Raw genomic sequence first — 21,538 nt, forward strand, 5'->3', positions numbered from 1 at the left:
TTTTTTTTTTTTTTGTATTTCTAGTAGAGACGGGGTTTCACCGTGTTAGCCAGGATGGTCTCGATCTCCTGACCTCGTGATCCACCCGTCTCAGCCTCCCAAAGTGCTGGGATTACAGGCATGAGCCACCGCGCCCAGCCTGGCTGGATCAGTTTTTGACTACCAGTGGCTGCTTGCCTGCCTGGGGGCCACAGGCATCTTTGGCCTTCAGGGCTGCCAAATCTCAAAAGCAAAATCTCCTAAAGACATGCTCTTGTGCTGACAGGCATCAAATACACTTCTTACAATTCAAAAGGAGAAAAATGTCCTTAGAAGTTCTTCCCTTTGTTAGGGACAAGCAATAATCACTACTTACCTCCATATGTTTTGGGGAAAACCAATGGCACTTCTTTTTCCGACATGAACGTGAAATGAAAGACATTGGTGGTTGTATGCTCCTTCTCCTGCAGGGAGGCCACTTCACTGTGTACTCTGACTTGAATGTAATTATTCTGAGTAAAGCATACCTAACAGATTATAGACACTATAATTAGTCAACTGCATTAGGAAGGGGAAAAAGGCAGTCATAAGAGAAAACAGTGGCTTTTGGATATAGAAACTTCTAGGCTCAAATGAAAAAAAAAAAGTTGTATGTCATCTCTCATCACACACCTACCTGCGAAGAAAGAAAGAGCAATGAGCCAACCTCAACAGGTTTCTGAAACATGATGTCATCTACTGCTACCACAAACGGTCGAGAACCACTGTTGGGGGAAAAGACAGAATTTGGGGTACATTGCAAAATTTAGATGATCTCAATGTTTTCCCCTAACAACTAGCTGAAACAAAATAAAAATGGACGAAGAATAAAGTTAGAGAAGGGGGAAAAGAGCCTACCAGTGAGGAACGGTAAGAGACGCCATCGTGAGCAGATTAGGGCCAAAATAACTATATCTTTTCCTTTCTACATATCATCACTGTATTTTCTCAGTATGTTTTTTAATGTACGAACTTACAAAGTCAGAGAAACAACCTTCTAAAATGAAGATCAAACTCAGCTGGTATCAGTGTGGTATTCATTTAAAAACATAACATATTCCCACACACACCCAGACTGGTCCGAAATGTTTCATTTCAGTGGGGTGATATAAATTGCTTCTCAGAAGTAAGACTGCCTTACATGTAACTCACCCGAAGCTACAAGCGGTAGCCCACCCAAGTTCATATGCTTTCCTCATAAGGAAACCACCAAAGATCCGATTGAAAATGTTCCGCTCCTACAGGACATAAATAAATATCAATGAATACAAAACTTACGGCCACCTTTGTATACAGAACAGAGGAATTAACAATGCCACAAGACAAAGGCCAGTTTAAAGGTGTGTCAAATCTTGGACAAATATCATGAATGGAAGCGATCCTATTCAGATTTCTCACTAAATTATAATACCTGAGGGTGGCAAATTTCCAAACTCTTCAGTTTTGAATGCTCCATCCACACTGCATTAGGGGGCAAAACTCGACTCCGAAAACTTATAGTCCTGTACAAATGAATATTTATTAAACCCTGTTAATGCCATGGTTCTCTTGTTGAAAAGTAAAAACATTTGCAAGTCACTCCCAATACACTCAGACAACTGTGGCTCTGGAGAAGGCCAAGGTTTAGGCCAGGCGCGGTGGCTCACACCTGTAATCCCAATACTTTGGGAGGCCGAGGCAGGCAGATCACATGAGGTCAGGAGCTTGAGAGCAGCCTGGCCAACATGGTGAAACCCCGTCTCTACTAAAAATACAAAACAATTAGCAGGCGTGGTGGCAGGCGCCTGTAATCCCAGCTACTTGGGAGGCTGAGGCAGGAGAATTGCTTGAACCCGGGAGGCAGAGGTTGCAGTGAGCCAAGATCACGCCACTGCATTCCAGCCTGGGCAACAGGGTAAGACTCCATCTCAAAAAAAAAAAAAAAAAGGGTCGGGTGCGGTGGCTCATGCCTGTAATCCGAGCACTTTGGGAGGTGGAGGCAGGCAGATCACCTGAGGTTGGGAGTTCAAGACCAGCCTGACCAACATGGAGAAACCCCGTCTCTACTAAAAATACAAAATTAACCAGGCGTGGAGGTCCATGCCTGTAATCCCAGCTACTTGGAGGCTGAGGCAGGAGAATTGCTTGAACCCGGGAGGCAGAGGTTGCGGTGAGCCGAGATCGTGCCATTGCACTCTAGCCTGGGTAACAAGAGCGAAACTCCGTCTCAAAAAAAAAAAAGCCAAGGTTTAAATGTTTTCCCAACGTGGAATCTCACCATCCTTACTTTGGATCCAGTGTGCTGAGAAACATCTCATGTATGGTGGTCCTCTCCTCAGCGCTGGGGGCCATTTTCAGTAACGACGTGGAGCTGAAGGCAATTCTTCTCCCCTTGTTCACTGGAACAAGGGAGAATAAGGAGCAATGATCAGGAGGGTCGCACTACAGCACAGGGTATTCTGACCTGGGATGCCTTTCAAAATCTCACTAAAAATTATACACATATCCAAGAGAAAACTGCAGAGGCCACATAAAACTCACAGTGAGTCTTTGGTTCCACATGGAAATTATATTGGTTCGGTGTGACATCACTTGGTATCATCCTGATCTAGAGCCCTGACCTGCAGTTATCCCATCAAGATGCATTTCTCACTTCATTAAAACGGAGAAAACAGGCCAGGTGCAGTGGCTCATGCCTGTAATCCCAACACTTTGGGAGGCTGAGGCAGGAGGATTGCTTGAGTCCAGGAGTTCAAGACCAGCCTGGGCAACATAGTGAGACCCGTCTCTACAAAAAAAAAATTTAATTAGCCAGGCATGGTGGCACGTGCCTATAGTCCTAGCTACTCGGGAGGCTGAGATGGGTGGATAGCTTGGGCCCAGGAGATCGAGGCTACAATATTGTTCATTGTAGCTTCAAACTCCTGGACCCAAGCCCAACTCCAGCCTGGGCAACAGAGCAAGAACTGTCTAAAAAAAAAAAAAAAACAAAAAACTGAGATAACAAATTACTTCACTTAATAAATATTGTTTGATCAATAAAATCATTCAAAGTATGGACTCCAAAGAACAAAGAATATTTTTAATTTCAATAAATTATTGGTATGAATAAGACATTTGGGCCAGGCACAGTGGCTGACGCCTGTAATCCCAGCACTTTGGGAGGCCAAGGCAGGCAGATGTCAAGGTCAGGAGATCGAGACCATCCTGGCCAACATGGTGAAACCCTGTCTCTACTAAAAGTACAAAAATTAGCTGGGTGTGGTGGCACGCACCTATAGTCCCAGCTACTCGGGAGGCTGAGGCAGGAGAATCGCTTGAACCCAGGAGGCAGAGGTTGCAGTGAGCCAAGATGGCACCACTGCGCTCCAGCCTGGCGAGAGAGAGAGAGACTCCATTTCAAAAACAAAAAAAAACAAACAAAAAAAGACATTTGACTGGTATGAAGAGCCCATATAAAATCTTAAATAATCTCTTCTGCAGTGTAATTAATGTGCTTTTCAAATTTATTTTATTATAAACAAATTAATGTACATTCTCCTTGTCTAAAGAGCTCCTCTTCCTCTGGGCTTTCAGGGATGAGTGGGTTTACAAATGCCGGCCTAAAAAGAAGAAAAAAAAGAATATAATTTAAGATATGCCATTATCTAATAAAACCTGAAAATGAACAATCACCTACTAGTTTTAAAGAATCTGCTTTTCATTTTGGGTAGTGCTTACTGCTTGCCTTACACGTGAACGCTGGAACAATTAGGGAAGCCTTATGGTTACAGCCTTAATTGCACACTAGAAACTTAACATTATAAAAAGGATACTGGCATTTGCTAAATGTTTAACCTGATTCTAATCATGAGGAAACAGTCAAATATAGGTTGTAGAACATTCTACAAGAAAACTGGCTTTAGGCCGGGCGCAGTGGCTCACGCCTGTAAATCCAGCACTTTGGGAGGCCAAGCCGGGGGATCACCTGAGGTTGGGAGTTCGAGACCAGCCTGACGAACATGGAGAAACCTCATTTCTACTAACAATACAAAATTAGCCGGGCGTGGTGGCACATGCCTGTAATCCCAGCTACTCGGGAGGCTGAGGCAGAATTGCTTGAACCCAGGAGGCGGAGGTTGCAGTGGGCCAAGATCATGCCACTGCACTCCAGCCTGGGCAACAAGAGCAAAACTCTGTCTCAAAAAAAGAAAAAAAAAAAGAATAAGAAAACTGGCTTGAACTCTTTAAAAATATCAATTTTTGAAAGACAGCAAATGGCAGAGAGACTATTCTAAAGAAACAGGATAACCAAATGCAATATACAATCCTTGATGGATTGGGTCCTGAATCACGGAGATAGCTATAAAGGACATTTTAGGGACAACTGGTGAAATCTGAATACGCATCACATATTAAATAACTGTATCACTGTTAAATTTCTCGGATATAATAAAGGCATTGAGGTTATGTAGAAATACCTGGTTCTTAGGAAATACATGCTGAACTCCTGAATGGGTGAAGCAGTCTCAAACTTACTTTCCAATGATTCATGGGAAAAAATATGTAAATGTGTGTATTTATAGAGAGAGGGTAAGAGAATAACGCAAATGTAATATAATTTAGGTGAAAGGCATATGTTTGTTGCATTATTCTTTCTACTTTTCTGTAAGCATCAAATTTTTTGAAATAAAAAATAAGGGAAAAGGGATAATACTTAACTGTGGTAGAATCCAAAGATTTGATGAAACAACAATGGAAACAAAAGAATTGAAACAGGCCGGGGGCAGTGGTTCACGCTCGTAATCCCAGCACTTCGGGAGGCCAAGGCAGGTGGATCACCTAAGGTCAGGAGTTCGAGACCAGCCTGGTCAACGTGGTGAAACCCCGTCTCTACTAAAAATACAAAAATTAGCCAGGCGTGGTGGTAGGTGCCTGTAATCCCAGCTACTAGGGAGGCTGAGGCAGGAGAATCACTTGAACCCAGGAGGCAGAGGTTGCAGTGAGCCGAGATCGCACCACTGCACTCCAGCCTGGGTGACAAGAGCCAACCTCTGTCTCGAAAACAAAAAGAAAAGAATTGAAACAGCAGCTTGGAAAAGTGACATGCATCAGCTGGGAGTGAAACTTGCAGCAATGGCCTCAGTGCTTGAATAGAAGCCCCAGGCCAGTCACTGGCCACAGCAGGTCAGCTGGGGCTGCAGGAAGGGCCAGAGTAGATGGGTGTTATTCTTCCCTCAGATCACTAAGGGACCAACATATTTTTCTATCTTAATTTGGCTTTCCAAGTCAGCTTTCCACGCAGCAGCAAAGATTTTTCACTGCTGACTCCTAAATCAAGTTTCTAATACAAATGAGATTTCCCACAGGCCACTGGACTCTGTCCTATGCAAAGAGCAATCCCTCCCACCCCAGCTCTACCCCCACAATTAGTTTTTCTCAGTTTGGGTGTAACTGTTGTTAGAAACCAAGAATTCAATTTCAGAGAAAAAAGATGACGTAAAGTAAGTTGAAGTCTATATGGTTAAATCTGACTTGAAAATGACCATATAAACTCATGAGGCTCTTTTTTTGTGGCAGGGTCTTGCTCTGTCGCCCAGGCTGGAGTGCAGTGGTGCGACCTTGGCTCACTGCAACCTCTGCTTCCCGGGTTAAAGCAATCCTCCCACCTCAGCCTCCCACATCGTCTGGGACTGCAGACACATGCTACCATACCTGGCTAATTTTTTTGTACTTTTAGTAGAGATGGGGATTCGCCATGTTGGCCAGGCTGGTCTCAAACTCCTGGGCTCAAGTGATCCACCCACCTCGGCCTACCAAAGTGCTGGGATTACAGGCGTGAGCCACCACACCCAGCTCTCATGAGGTTTTTTGTTTGTTTAAAATATATCCTAGCTCTGTCCACTGAAAAGGCCTGGAAACAATAACAAACTAGTAACAATGTACAGTTCTAGTGCCCAGATTTTGATGTCTAAATACCAGCTCCCACTAAAAGGAACCCCAGAACTACTTGGAGAAATGGCTGACTCCAGGCCTGGGGCAGGAAATATGTAAGATGAGCCCAAGACATCTTGTGTCAGAGAGCAGGAAGGTATCAAACAGACAGGTGGAAAGGAGCCAGCTTAGAGGAACTCCCACTGCCCAAAGAAGGCACACTCAGAGCATCAAGAGAAACAACGCCTGCAATTTATTGAAATACATGTAATATATTACAACCATGAATTCATAATGATACTTTTCTGGCAGGACAGTGGCTCACACCTGTAATCCTAGCACTTTGGGAGGCTGAGGTGAGAAGATCACTTGAGCCCAGGATTTTGAGATCAGTTTGGCCAACATGGCAAAACCCCATCTCTACAAAAAATTTAAAAATTAGCTGGGCAGCTACTCAGGAGGCTGAGCCCGGAGAATCACTCGAACCAGGAAGTGGAGGTTGCAGTGAGCCAAGATTGCGCCACTGCACTCCAGCCTGGGCAACAAGAGTGAAACTCGATCTCAAAAAGAAAGAAAGAAAAAAATTAGCTGGGCATGGTGGTATGTGCCTGTGGTCCCAGTTACTCAGGAGGCTGAGGCGGAAGGATTGCTTGAGCACAGGAGGCCCAGGCTGCAGTGAGCCATGCTCATGACACTGGCACTCCAGCCTGGACAGAAGAGCAAAACTTCATCTCAAAAAAGAAAAGAAAAGAAAACAAAACAAAACAAAAAAAACAGGCTGGGTGCAATGGCTCACACCTGTTATCTCCACACTTTGGAATGCCTAGGCGGGCAGATCACTTGAGGTCAGGAGTTCGAGGCCAGCCTGGCCAACATGGTGAAACCCCGTCTCTACTATAAATACAAAACAAATTAGCCAAGCATAATGGGGCATGCCTGTAGTCCCAGCTACTTGGGAGGCAGAGGCAGGAGAATCTCTTCAACCCAGGAGACAGAGGCTGCAGTGAGCCGAGATCGTGCCACCGCACTCCAGCGTGGGTGACCGAGCGAGACTCCATCTCAAAAACACACACACAGAAAAAAAAAAAAAAAAGGAAATTTAAAAACATGATACTTTTCTAAAAAGCCAAAAAACTGGGAAAAGTATGTCATCACTAGCTAGTGAACCAACTCCTTATTCTGAAAACATGTAAATAAAAGACAAGAATGAAGCATTGATCCTAACTCCATTTCAAACCCAATTGCCCTAGTTGTTAAGGGAAAGCTCTTCTTTACAGAATTCCAGCTAATAAATGTAGAAGGAATGACAAAATTTGAGAATTACTCTAAACTGCCTAATGATACTAATTAAAGCAATGATCAGCAGTGGACATTGAAAGCACTGGAAAAAGACTGATGGGAAACTCAGCTATTTGCAGGATGACAAAGTACACCCCTGTAGATTGTTGCTGATCAGAAGAGGAAAAACTGAACTTCACAAAGGAGAGATTAGGCTGTAACTGCTTGAACCCACACACTAATCTTAGCATCACTGTGAGTGGGACAACCTGTACCTCCTGATATGATGCAATATGAAATACGAGATATACAACATCGCCTATGTAGTACTCTCACCAAATATGCTCAACCTAAATCTAATACAAGGCTTTAGATCTAACTTCAGTTTAGAGAAATTACTAGGGATAGAGAAACAAGATCAAAAAAACAAACAAACAAACCACCAGGAGAAAGCAATAGAACAACTCCAGAAAGTGGGACACTATTTAGAACAAATGATCCAGACTCTCAATGAGTGAATAAGAAACAATAGGGGAAGACACAACTGTTCTGGTTTAAAACAGATTTAAGAGATTGCACAACTCAGCTGGGCACGGTGGCTCACACCTGTAATCTCAACACTTTGGGAGGCTGAGGTGGGTGGATCACTTGAGGTCAGCAGTTCGAGACCAGCCTGGGCAACATAGTGAAACCCCCATCTCTACTAAAAATACAAAAATTAGCCAGGCGTGGTGGCACATGCCTGTAATCCCAGTTACTCAGGAGGCTGAGGCAGGAGAATCACTCAAACCCAGGAGGCGGAGGTTGCAGTGAACCGAGATCCCGCCATTGCACTCCAGCCTGGGCAACAAGAGCAAAACCTCATCTTAAAAAAAAAAAAAAAAAAAAAAAAAAGGATAATATTCTCTTAAGTAACTACATTACTATTGTCATGCCTAACAAAAATAAGTCCTTAATATATTCTAATATTAGTTCATATCCAGTTTTCTCCAAATATATTTTGAATGATTTGTTCAAATCAGGATCCAAATCTGGTCCACATATTACATTTGATTTTTATGTCTGTAAGTCTGTTTTTTTGTGTTTTTTTTTTTTTGGTAACAGCTTTATTGAGGTATAATTCGCATACCACACAATTCACCCATTGAAAGTGTACAATTTAATGGCTTTTAGTGTATTCACAGAATTGTGCAACATCTCTTTTTGTTGTTGTTGTTTTGAGATGGAGTCTCGCTCTGTCACCCAGGCTGGAGTGCAATGGCGCAATCTCGGTACACTGCAACTTCCACCTCCCAGATTCAAGTGATTCTCGTGCCTCAGCCTCCCCAGTAGCTGGGACCATAGGCGCGTGCCACCACACCCAGCTAATTTGTGTGTTTTTAGTAGAGATGGGGTTTCACCATGTTGGCCAGGCTGGTCTCAAACTCCTGACCTTAAGTGATCCGCCAGCCTCGGCCTCCCAAAGTGCTGGGATTACAGGCGTGAGCCACCGCTCCTGGCCTAAGAATATTCTCATTTTTTAAAAGATGCCTAAAGTATTAAAGAGTGAAATGTCATGTCTGGGATTTGCCTTAAAATAAAAATGGCCAAAATATTGCAATTAAAACTGTTAAGTCCAAGTGATAGGTATATGGACATTCATTATAGTTTTCTCTCCAGTCTTATGTATCTTTGAAATTCTTCAAAATAAAGAATTATGAAAAAATAGCAATTACCCTTTATTTTCAGAATCACGAGCCACCATTACAAATGTTGCATCCAAAACAGGACAAAATTCATCACCATGTAACTAAAGAACAAAGGAAAGAAAATGTACATATGAGAAATGGATTTATTGGGAAGACCTACCACGATTCTAACAGACAGTATGTATGCTGGCCAGGCGCAGTCGCTCACGCCTATAATCCCAGCACTTTGAGAGACCAAGGTGGGAGGATCACTTGAGGTCAGGAGTTTGAGACCAGCCTGGCCAATATGGCCAAACCCTGTCTCTACTAAATAATACAAAAATTAGCAGGGTGTGGTGGCGCATGCCTCTAATCTCAGCTACTCAGGAGACTGAGGCATGAGAATTGCTTGAACCCAGGAGGCCAAGGTTGCAGTGAGCCGAGATTGCAGGCCTCTGTCTCAAAAAAAAAAAAAAAAAAGAAAGAAAAAAAAAGAGAGAGCGAGAAAGCCTGAAACTGGAAAAAGAGGAGAAGCACGCTCATTAACCACCACCTGCTCAGGGCCTACCCTAAGCCAGGCGCAGCACTAAGCTCTGGGAATGGCAGGATGACAAAGGAGCCTGTGGCCTAGCAGAAGAGAAAAATATCTCAAAGCCCAAACGGGGGCTTGGCATGGTACCTCACGCCTATAATCCCAGCATTTTGAGAGGCCTAGATGGGAGGATCGCCTGAGACCAGGAGAGCGAGATCAGCCTGGGCAACACAGCGAGACCTGGTCTCTAACTAAAAATAAAAATTAGCCAGGCATGGTGGTACATGCCTGTAGTACCAGCTAGTTGGGAAGCTGAGGCAGGAGGATCCCTTGAGCCCAGGAGTTCGAGGATGCACTGAGCTATGATCACATCCCTGCACTGTAGCCTGGGTGACAGAAAACATCCCATCTCCAAAACAAAATAAACAAAACGCAAACAGCATACTGCATGAGATGGGCTGCTGGCATGGAGTTTGGAACTGTGCAAGACTGGGACCCAAAGGCAAGGGTCACAGAGGGTATCATCAGCGTTTAATTTGCCTGCTTTCCTCAGAATCTGAGCTTCTTGCAGGGCGTGCCTGTCCTCCTGATGGCACACCTACCCAGGTGGACCTCCCATCATGCTCACAAACACTAGTCTGTTTCAGGGAACTGTAGTGTGCCAACCACTAGCACATGTTTATGCCTCCGTAGCTGGGCACAGGAGCTCCCAAGAAGAGGTAAAATCAAAGATGATTATGTGGGTTAAGTTAAATGCAGGTTGAGTATCTCTAATCCAAGAATAAAAAATCCTCCAAAATCCAAAACTTTTCAAGCACTGACATGACACGCAAAGGAAATGCTCATTGGAGCATTTCAAGATTTTGAACTCTGGGATTAAGAATGCTCGACCAGTAAATATAAATATTCTGAAATCAGAAACACTTCTGGTCCCAGGCATTTCAGGTAAGGAATACTCAACCTGTATTTACAATGCTACTCAACCTGTATTTACAATGCACAGGCCTCTGAGGTGTTAACATGTTTCTTCCCCCCCGCCCCCACCCCCGCCGGAAGAGGGTCTCACTCTGTCACCCAGGTTGGAGTACAGTGGCACGATCATGTCTCACTGCAGTCTCGACCTCATGGGCTCAAGCAATCCTCCCACCTCAGCCTCCCGAGTGGCTGACACCATAGGCGTGCACCACCACACCCAGCTAATTTTTGTAGAGATGGGGTTTTGCCATGTTACCCAGGCTGGTCTTGACCTCCTGAGCTGAAGGAATCTGCCAGCCTCAGCCTCCCAAAATGCTGGGATTACAGGCATGAGCCACCATGCCTGGGCCTTAGGATGTTTCTTTATCCCCTAGAAGTCAGTACTTCCGGGAAAGTCATACCATAAAGTAATGACAGAAGCTATTTATAACCTGAGAGTATATTCGGTTCCCTCCTCAACAAAGGATACAAGCCTCATCACTACTGCCTACTCAGGCCCTTACCGCCTTCCCCCTCAGTTGCAGGAGCAGTCTCACCAATCTCATTATGCCTCTGCCCTATTCAAACCTTTCAATAGTTCCTCCTTTCTTCCACCAGCACCTGGGCTAATCCTGTTAGCGTGGCATATAAAGCGCTCCACAACAGAGCCCACGATTCCTCTCCAGTTGTTCACCAAATACTGTGCTCATACCTGCACCTTTTTCTCTAGCCATAGCTAACTAACAACTGAGAAGTCCTGGGATAGAACAGGCTGTTGACTGCCTCCTGTCTATATCTTTACCTGATGCCTTCCTCAGCAGCTTCATTCTTCATGACACTCCTCCCCTCCCCCATCCCTATTCCCCAGACCAAGTTTATCTTTGCCTCCTTCATTCAGCCCCCTTAATAGAAACAGTCCTCTCTTGACAGTGGTTCTCAATGTAAGAGAAGCAGATATCACTCTACTAGGTGGGCATTTGAAAAATACAGAGTGGTTTTTGTTGTCACATAACTTGGGGGGCATTACTATGGAGGGGGGTAACCAGGGAGCTAAATCCCTCACAATGCAGGGGATAGACCTGCAGAACAATGAATGCTCCCACCAGAAATGCCAACAGTGTCCCTGTTGAAAAATACTGCATAACAATATACTATATCATAATCATTTGTTTATGTGACTGTCTCCCTACTGCACCGTGAGCTCCTGGAGGACAAAGACCATTTTCCCCCAGTTATATCCCTCGTATTTAGCACAAAGACTGGCAGATAGCAGATACCTGATCAATATTTGCCAATGAATGAAGGAGACAGGTTCTAGGCACTACTAGAATGTCAACTCCAAGAGAATGGAACTTTATCTGTTTTGCTCACTGCTGTATGCCTAGCACAGGACAGGCACTCAATAAATGATTGCTAAATGAATGGATGTCAGGAAGTGAGCTAGGTTCCTCAAACCCAAGTCCTATCGTTGAGGAGTAGAGTCCACAGTGCAAGAGAAAAGACATATTCATGCACAGCTCTGTAGGAGACTAGCAGGTGCCAGGAGAGCAAGTCAGAGAGACGGTATTGAGGGAGGAGGCCTGAGAACAGGTGTTACATGCTGCGAGAATAAGGAAAGGATTGAGCATGAAGTTATCCTGGAGCACAGGGAGAATGTGGATACAGAGCCAGAGCACGAGAATTTCAGGCAAAGGAAAAACCATCAGCAATTATACTCATTCACTCACTCCCAGTTGAATATCCCTTATCCAAAATGCTTGGGACCAGAAGTGTTCTGTATTCCAGACTATTTTGGATTTTAGATTTTTGGATTTGGAATGTTTGCATTCAACACTTACAGGTCGAACATTCCAAACCCAATGAGCATTTCCTTTGGGCATCATGTCAGTGCTCAAAGTCAGATTTTGGAGCATTTCAGATTTCAGAGTTGCAATGTTCAACCTATATGTACATTATGGTTTACTATCATGAACACCCACTAGTGCCAAGCACTAGAATGCAAACGTGAATAACTCCCTTTTCTTACGATGCTTGAAGGCCAGTGGTGAGCATTAAGAAGGTATATAAATAATAAGTCAAAGGGAATATAGTTGGAAAGGTAGGCTGGGGCTAGTTTATGAAGCCCCTTGGGCCCTAATTAATCAAAGGAGTTTTGTTTTTTTTTTTTTTTGAGACGGAGTCTTGCTCTGTCGCCCAGGCTGGAGTGCAGTGGCGCAATCTCGGCTCACTGCAAGCTCCGCCTCCCGGGTTCACGCCATTCTCCTGCCTCAGCCTCTCCGGGTAGCTGGGACTACAGGCGCCCGCCACCACGCCCGGCTAATTTTTTGTATTTTTAGTAGAGACGGGGTTTCACCGTGGTCTCGATCTCCTGACCTCGTGATCCGCCCGCCTCGGCCTCCCAAAGTGCTGGGATTACAAGCGTATTTTTTTTTTTTGAGTGGGGTCTCATCTGTCACCAGTTGAGTACAGTGGGCAATCTCGGTCATGCAACCTCCACCCCTGCCTCAATACTGAAAACTCCACCTCCCAGGTTCAAGCAATTCTTCTGCCTCAGCCTCCCCAGTAGCTGGGACTACGGGCACGTGCCACCACCCCCAGCTAATTTTTGTATTTTTAGTAGAGATGGGGTTTCACCATATTGGCCAGGCTGGTCTCAAACTCCTGACCTCATGATTCGCCTGCCTCGGCCTCCCAAAGTGTTGGGATTACAGACATGGCCACCACGCCCAGCCAATTTTTTGTACTTTTTGTAGAGACAGGGTTTCACCATGTTGCTCAGGCTGGTCTTGAACTCCTAAGCTCAGGAGATCCACCTGCCTCAGCCTCCCAAAGTCCTGGGATTGGAGCCGTGAGCCACTGCACCTGGGCTAGTCAAAGGAGTTTAGACTTTAATCCACAGATAATGAATGGTCACTGAAGGTTTCTGAGAAGGGAAGTGACCTGATTCAAGATCAGCTTTGGAAGACTTATGTGGTAAAAATGCATAAAATTAAAAGAGAGAGGTCAGGCTAGAGAAAGTCAGATTAATTAAAAGACGGTTAAGGCACTCACACAAGAGGCAGTGAGGACTTGAATCAAACACAGGGCCAAAAGGATATGGGGAGAAAGAATTCTGGTGAGTTGCTGTGGGTGATGAATTTGCAAGACCTGGCAAAAGGCTGCATGGGAAAGGGAAAATTAAAGCTGTCACAAAGGTCTGGAGCTGGAGGAAGCAGGAGGCTGGCAAAGAGGAGACTGGAGGAGGATGAGAATTGGAGCCATTCAGTTTGGAACGTACTGTTTATTGGAACTTGAGGTAGCAACAGCACATGTAGGTGGAGAAATATAAGGAGCACTCAGGAAAGTGGGTATGAAGGTCAAGCCCAAAACAGAAATTTGAGGCCACCTCAACAGTACTTATAATAAATTAATATTATTGCCAGGCTGGGGGTGGTGGCCCATGCCTATAATCCCAGCACTTTGGGAGGCTGAGGTGGGTGGATCACTTGAGGTCAGGAGTTCGAGACCAGCCTGGCCAAGATGGTGAAACCCCGTCTGTATAAAAAATACAAAAACTAGCCATGCGTGGTGGTGTGCACTTGTAATCTCAGCTACTAGGGAGGCTGAGACAGGAGAATTGCTTGAACCCGGGAGGCAGAGGCTGCAGTGAGCTGAGATCATGCCACTGCACTCCACCCTGGGTGACAGAACAAGACCCTGTCTCAAAAAAAAAAAAAAAATTTCCAACAGTGGTTACTGTGTGATAGGCACTGTACCAAAGTACTTCACATGAATGGTTTTTTTTTTCAAATTTCCCTTACCACAACCATATAACATGGTACTCTGTTATTATTTTCATGTTACATTTGAGAACACAGAGGCTCACAGAAGTGGTTTATCCATAGCCACATGACTAGGAAGCAGCAGCGCTGGGATTAGAACCTAAATCTATGCAAACCAGAGGCAGAGTGCTTATCCCCACACCACTTCTCTGGAATAAAAAGGATCACTCGAGTCATGAGTTATTAGTCAAATAGCCAGTGAAGAATGCAAATTTAAAACAAAAGTGTTTACCTGTCTGACACTGAGTTCCACTGGTTCCCTCTCAATAATTCCTGTATCTCTTTTTCAACCTATTTGTCCAAGAGGCAAATTGTCAAGATTCCCTAAAAGGCAGGTCCTGTGCCAGGAATCTGCTGTGCATGGCACTGAGCAGACTAGGAATTAACCAAGAATATTTTTTAAAAGACTGTAGGCAGAACAGGCCAGTTGCGGTGGCTCACGCCTGTAATCCCAGGACTTTGGGAGGCCGAGGCAGGCAGATCATGAGGTCAGGAGATCAAGACCATCCTGGATAACACGGTGAAACCCCGTCTGTACTAAAAATACAAAAAAAAATTAGCTGGGCATGGTGGTAGGCGCCTGTAGTCCCAGCTACTCGAGAAGCTGAGCCAGGAGAATGGCATGAACCCAGGAGGCAGAGCTTGCAGTGAGCCGAGATCACACCACTGCACTCCAGCCTGGGCAACAGAGCAAGACTCCGTCTCAAAAAAAAAAAAAAAAGACTGTAGGCAGATCATAGCAGCATTCCAGCAATGTTTTGTTTTTAGAACAGTATTACTGGCTGGGCACAGTGGCTCACGCCTGTAATCCCAGCACTTTGGGAGGCAAGGGCGGGTAGATGCCTTGAGTCCAAGAGTTCAAGACCAGCCTGAGCAACATGGTGAAACCCCGTCTCTACTAAAAATACAAAAATTAGCCAGGCATGGTGACACACATCTGTAGTCCCAGCTACTTGGGAAGCTGAGGCATGAGAATCACTTGAACCCAAGGGGCAGAGGTTGCAGAAAGCTGAGATCGCGCCACTACACTCCAGCCTGGGAGACAGAGTGACACTGTCTCAAACAAACAAAATAAAACAGTATTACTGTCAGTTACATCAAACATGGGAATTGAAAGATTCAATCACTTGCATATAGTACTGAATAAAAAAAATACCTATTCTGACAAATAACTACTACAGAGCTAGCTTCAGGCTTTTTCTGAAAGTATGAAAGTTTATTTCACCAAAAGGTGAAATGCTTCATCATTCCATAGCAGGAAAAAATGCATCTGAATAATAGGTCTACCACAGTGGCCCCCCCCAACCTTTTTTGCACCAGGGACCAGTTTTGTGGAATACAATTTTTCCACGGAATGGGATGGGGTTGGGGGGATGGTTTTGGGATGAAACTGCTTCACCTCAGATCATCAGGCACTAGATTCTCCTAAGGAGTGTGCCACCTAGATCCCTCACATGTGCAGCTCACGAGAGGGTTCGTGTTCCTATGAGAATCTAATGCCGCTGCTGATCTGACAAGAGGCGGAGCTCAGGTGGTAATTCTCACTTGCCCACAGCTCACCTCCCGCTATGCAGCCCGTGGCCTGGGGGTTGGGGACCCCTGGTCTACTGAATACCCTGGCATAACTGAATAAGTCTTTTTTTTGAGACGGAGTCTTGCTCTTTCGCCCAGGCTGGAGAGCAGTGGCACGATCTCGGCTCACTGCAAGGTCCACCTCCTGGGTTCACGCCATTCTCCTGGCTCAGCCTCCCGAGTAGCTGGGACTACAGGTGCCCGCCACCACACCAGGCCAATTTTTTGTATTTTTAGTAGAGATGGGATTTCACCATGTTAGCCAGGATGGTCTCGATCTCCTGACCTCATGATCTGCCGGCCTTGGCCTCCCAAAGTGCTGGGATTACAGGTGTGAGCCACCGCGCCCGGCCAGTCATTCTTAAATAAGTTTTCCACAATGAAATCTTGGACATACACTGAATCATTTTATTTCTGTGTTGTTATCCTCTTTGAGGTACTTTTTCTGGTCAAATTTCTTCAATTGTTTGTAATAGCTATTCTGAGTTTTACTCATCAGATGAGCTGTTCCTAACTACTGTAATAGCTCAAATGACTGTTAAGGGTCCAACTGTGTCCCCCAAAAAGACATGTGGAAATCCTAACCCCCATAACTGTGAACACGACTGAATTTGGAAATAGGGTCACTGCAGACATAATTAGTTAAGATGAGGTCATGCTGGAGTAGGGTGGGCGGTTAATCCAGTATGATTAGCAGCATCCTGACAACAGACACCAGAGAGACAGAGACACACGAGAGAACACCATGTGATGACGGAGGCAGAGACTCAATGAAGTGCTACAGCTGGAAGCCAAGGAACGCCAGGGATTGCCAGCAAACCACCAGAGGCAAGAAACAGACAAGGAAGGCTTCTCTCTTACAGGTTTTCGAGGGAGCGTGGCTCTGCTGACATCTTGATTTTGGATTCGTAGCCTCCAAACTGTGAGTCAATAAATTTTCTGTTTTTATGCCACCAGTTTATGGTACTTTGTGGTACTGCTGCCCCTTGGAATCCATGCAGGATTCGTTCCAGAACTCCCCACCACCACCCGCCTATACCAAAATCCACAGATGCTCAACTCCCCTATATAAAATGGTGTCGTATTTACATAAAACCTACGCACCTCCTCCTGTATACTTTAAACCATCTCTGGATTACTTATAATACCTAATACAATATAAATGCCATATAAATAGTTGTTTTAAGGCCAGCCATGCCTCTAATCCCAGCATTTTGGGAGGCTAAGGTGGGAGGACCATATGAGGCCAGAAGTTCAAGACCAGCCTGGGCAACATGGCAAAACTCCATATCCATTTCTCTATTTTTAATTTTTTTTTTTTGAGACAAGTCTCACTCTGTCGCCCAGGCTGGAGTACAGTAGCGCAATCTCAGCTCACTGCAACCTCCACCTCCTGGGTTCAAGCGGTTCTCACCCCTCAGCCTCCTAAGTAGCTGGGATTACAGGCATGTACCACCAAGCCTGGCTAATTTTTGTATATTTTAAATAGAGACAGGGTTTCACCATGTTGGCCAGGCAGGTCTCAAACTCCTGGCCTAAAGTGATCCGCCCACCTCAGCCTCCCAACGTGGTGGGATTACAGGCGTGAGCCACTGCACCCAGCCCCATCTCTATTTTTTTAAAAAAATGGTTGTCATACTGTATTGCGTTTTATTTATATTATTTTTCATTGTTTTTTTCCAAATATTTTCAGTCCATGGTTGGCTGAATCTGTGGACATGAAATCTACAGACACAGAGGGCCAACTGTACAGCAGTCCTGGGAAATGAATACAGTAATCAATTCCATTCACTCCTACCATAACACAGACGTCTGTGAAATTCTCCTAGGCAGAACCAGAAACAAACACCTTAACATGGAGCTGTATATGATCAGAAAGTAATAAATATTAAATATAAACAACAAATAGTACGTCAGGCTTTGTCCACAAGGAGGATATTAATAACCCACCATCTGTATGACATGAGCTTTCAACTGTTTTTCTAGAAGCAGTGAACAACATACCTGTCTACAGATACATAGGTAAATAAGCTTTTCTTGCATGGAGACTAGCTGGTCTTATTTAAACAGTGGACAATCTTCAGGCGCATATTTACCTGGAACATTTGCATCTTCACTTCCATGGATGTCTTCCCGACCCAGCTAACATGGCCACTGAACTTAATGTCCTGTTCTGGGCTCAAGCTCTTCTTACACATATCTGCAAAACAGAAGTCAATCAGGGTCCAAATCATACCAAAAATTTTCTGTTCTGTAAATAGGAACAATTAGAAATTATGGCAAATTCCACTACATTTCTTTTTTGTCTTCAAAGCTAAAATAACTTTTTTGACACGCAGGAAGAAATCTACATGTGTTTTTGAAAAATGCAGAAAAAGCAAAGAATATAAAAAATAAAACTGGAATCATGCAAAACCCACCTAATTATAATAAATATCTTGGTATATAGCATTCTAGACATTTTCCTATGCATATGTACATTAAAATTCCCCATAAAGGGCCAGGCGCAGTGGCTCATGCCTGTAATCCCAGCACTTTGGGAGGTCGAGGCAGGTGAATCACCTGAGGTCAGGAGTTTGAGACCAGCCTGGCCGACATGGTGAAACCCCGTCTCTACTAAAAGTACAAAAAATTAGCCGGGCATAGTGGCGGGCGCCTGTAGTCCCAGCTACTCGGGAGGCCGAGGCAGGAGAATGGCGTGAACCCGGGAGGCGGAGCTTGCAGTGAGCTGAGATTGCGCCACTGCACTCCAGCCTGGGCGACAGAGCGAGACTCCGTCTCAAAAAAAAAAAGAGAGAAAATGATATCACTTACCAATCTTATCCACCAGGGCTGTAACTATCGATAAAGGAGACATCTTGGCTGAATGGATTTTGTTGTGCATGTAACAAATAAGAACTGCAGGAAAACATGAGTGTACCAAATTTTAAAAAGGCAGAATTATTTCTCAACATTTAAAATTCACTCCCTGAAATCCATTAAAAGCCTTGTCTCGTTTGGAAGACCCAGCCCCCAATATTCCACTGATCATCTTATCCTAGGATCAAACACTTTTATAAATTGAAGGATTTGGGAGATCCTCCAATCTGACTGCCCCCTCGATTTTAAGATTTAGTGAATAAATCAAAGCCCGAAGCAAGCCCAGAACCACCAGACAGCTTGTTACCACTCCACAGAGACTCAGTGCCCAAATCAGAGTAAGAACTCAGCACATGGGTCTGACAGTATCAAACATCTTCAGGAAAGAGAAACAAATCACAGGGACTTGGCTACCTGTTTTCCTCCTGGCTCTGTCCTAATTAATCATGAAACAATTATTTCACTCAGTTATCCCTCCTTCCCCATAACATCCTTGACTCCTATACCACCCTGTGGTTATCTGTATACTTTCCATATTTTAACAAGCATTTATATGTGCCAAGCATGGTTTATGCACCTTACAGATATCAACTCATTTAAAGTTGTATGATTATATGTTAGGCCGGGTGCGGCGGCTCAGCCTGTAATCCCAGCACTTTGGGAGGCCAATGCAGGCGGATCACGAGGTCAAGAGATCGAGACCATCCTGGCCAACAGGATGTAGAGACAGGAAACCCCGTCTCTACTAAAAATACAAAAATTAGCCGGGTGTGGTGGCGTCCCAGTTACTCAGGAGGCTGAGGCAGGAGAATCAATTGAACCCAGGAGGCAGAGGTTGCAGTGAGCCGAGATCGCACCACTGCACTCCAGCCTGGCAACAAAGCAAGACTGTCTCAAAAAAAAAAAAAAAAAAAAAGTTGTATGATTATATGTTGATTGGCTCCCTGCTTCTCCCATGATCCATTCAAATTTGTATCACAAACTCTCAGGACAAGATATGTGGCTCAATAAATATTTGTTGAGTAACTGTAAATCCTTCCATCTATGCACCTGCTAAAGGACGCACTGGGGGAATGATAGGCTAAAGGCAATAAACTCCATTTAAAAGTCTTTGTCCAACAAAGAAATCAGATGGTTCCAACCTACGGCAACAGGAGTAGAAATGAAAAGACTATGAGTTAAGAAGAAGGTAAACCTGACAAGACTTGAATAAATTCAGTTTTCTAGCTTGGATAGGTAACCATGGTGTACTAGTCACTGCAAAAGAGAACACAGACTGGGCACAGGGGCTCACACCTGTAATCCCAACACTTTTAGAGGCCAAGGCAGGAGGATCACTTGAGCCTAGGAGTTCAAGACCAGCCCAGGCAACACAGCAGAAACTCCATCTCTACCAAAAACACAAAAGTTAGCCAGGTGTGGTGGCACATGCCTGTAGTCCCAGCTACTGGGGACACAGGTAGGAGGATTGCTTGAGCCCAGGAGATCAAGGCTTTAGTTAGCCATGATCATGCCGCTACACTCCAGCCTGAACGACAGAGTAAGACTCTGTCTCAAAATAAAAAGAGAACATAGGAAGAAAAGAACGGGCCATTTTCAATGTGTTGAATTTGAAGAGCCTATGGCACATCCAAATGAAGGTATTGGGCAGGGCGCAGTTGTTCACACCTGTAATCCTAGGGCTTTGGAAGGCCATAGCAGGAGGATCACGCGAGCCCAGAGCTTGAGACCAGCCTGGGCAACAGAGTGAGACCCCTGTCTCTACAAAAAACTTTAAAAATTAGGCCAGGCATGGTGGATCAAGCCTGTAATCCCAGCACTTTGGAAGACAGAGGCAGATGGATCACTTGAGCCCAGGAGTTCCAGACCAGCCCAGGCAACATGGTGAGATCCCGTCTCTACAGTAAAATATAAAACTTAGCCAGGCATGGTGCAGTGTGCCTATAGTCCCAGCTACTCAGGAGGCTGAGGCAGAAGGAACACTTGAGCCCCCAAGTTCAAGGTTGCAGTAGGCTATGATTTTACCACTGCACTACAGCCCGGGCAACAGAGTGAGACTGTCTCTAAAAAAGAACAATAAATCTAGTAGCTAAGAGGAAAAATTGATTGAAACTCAGAAAAGCAGGCCAGAAAATGTAGCTTCATAAGTATTCAGCATACTGATAGCAACTGAAACACTGGGAGTAGACGAGTTTATACAGAATCTGCAATGTCAACCCAAAAAAGGGCAGAAGGGAAGGGTAGAGAAGAGACGGAGGAAAACGTAATATAAATGTAGTTTTTACCACTGATCGGTACACTTAAAAATGTACTCAAACAAATTTACAAGAAAAAAACAAACAACCCCATCAAAAAGTGGGCAGAGGACATGAACAGACACTTCTCAAAAGAAGACATTTATGCAGCCAAAAAACACATGAAGAAATGCTCATCATCACTGGCCATCAGAGAAATGCAAATCAAAACCACAGTGAGATACCATCTCACACCAGTTAGAATGGCCATCATTAAAAAATCAGGAAACAACAGGTGCTGGAGAGGATGTGGAGAAATAGGAACACTTTTACACTGTTGGTGGGACTGTAAACTAGTTCAACCATTGTGGAAGTCAGTGTGGCGATTCCTCAGGGATCTCGAACTAGAAATACCATTTGACCCAGCCATCCCATTACTGGGTATATACCCAAAGGACTATAAATCATGCTGCTATAAAGACACATGCACACGTATGTTTATTGCGGCACTATTCACAATAGCAAAGAGTTGGAACCAACCCAAATGTCCAACAACAATAGACTGGATTAAGAAAATGTGGCACATATACACCATGGAATACTATGCAGCCATAAAAAATGATGAGTTCGTGTCCTTTGTAGGGACATGGATGAAACTGGAAAACATCATTCTCAGTAAACTATCGCAAGGACAAAAAACCAAACACCGCA

General features: G+C 44.5%; 1 protein-coding gene across 2 annotated transcripts in view; it reads right to left on the bottom strand.

Moving 5' to 3' along the window:
- The window catches only part of ACOT9 (acyl-CoA thioesterase 9), a 34,263-nt gene that overhangs the window by 1,333 nt on the left and 11,392 nt on the right, over positions 1-21,538 (bottom strand). For both annotated transcript variants that reach the window (XM_032756689.2, XM_032756687.2), the window contains 9 exons: positions 18,549-18,632; positions 17,831-17,934; positions 8,904-8,977; positions 3,532-3,599; positions 2,285-2,396; positions 1,430-1,520; positions 1,171-1,256; positions 656-743; positions 356-506 (listed from right to left, as the gene is read on the bottom strand). In XM_032756689.2, coding sequence (XP_032612580.1) covers positions 356-506; positions 656-743; positions 1,171-1,256; positions 1,430-1,520; positions 2,285-2,396; positions 3,532-3,599; positions 8,904-8,977; positions 17,831-17,934; positions 18,549-18,632 — 858 coding nt within the window. The remainder of the gene's footprint in view (positions 1-355; positions 507-655; positions 744-1,170; positions 1,257-1,429; positions 1,521-2,284; positions 2,397-3,531; positions 3,600-8,903; positions 8,978-17,830; positions 17,935-18,548; positions 18,633-21,538) is intronic.

This window comes from Hylobates moloch, unplaced genomic scaffold (genome assembly GCF_009828535.3).
Source record: "Hylobates moloch isolate HMO894 unplaced genomic scaffold, HMol_V3 SCAFFOLD_7, whole genome shotgun sequence".
In the NCBI taxonomy this organism is placed as follows: Eukaryota; Metazoa; Chordata; class Mammalia; order Primates; family Hylobatidae; genus Hylobates; species Hylobates moloch.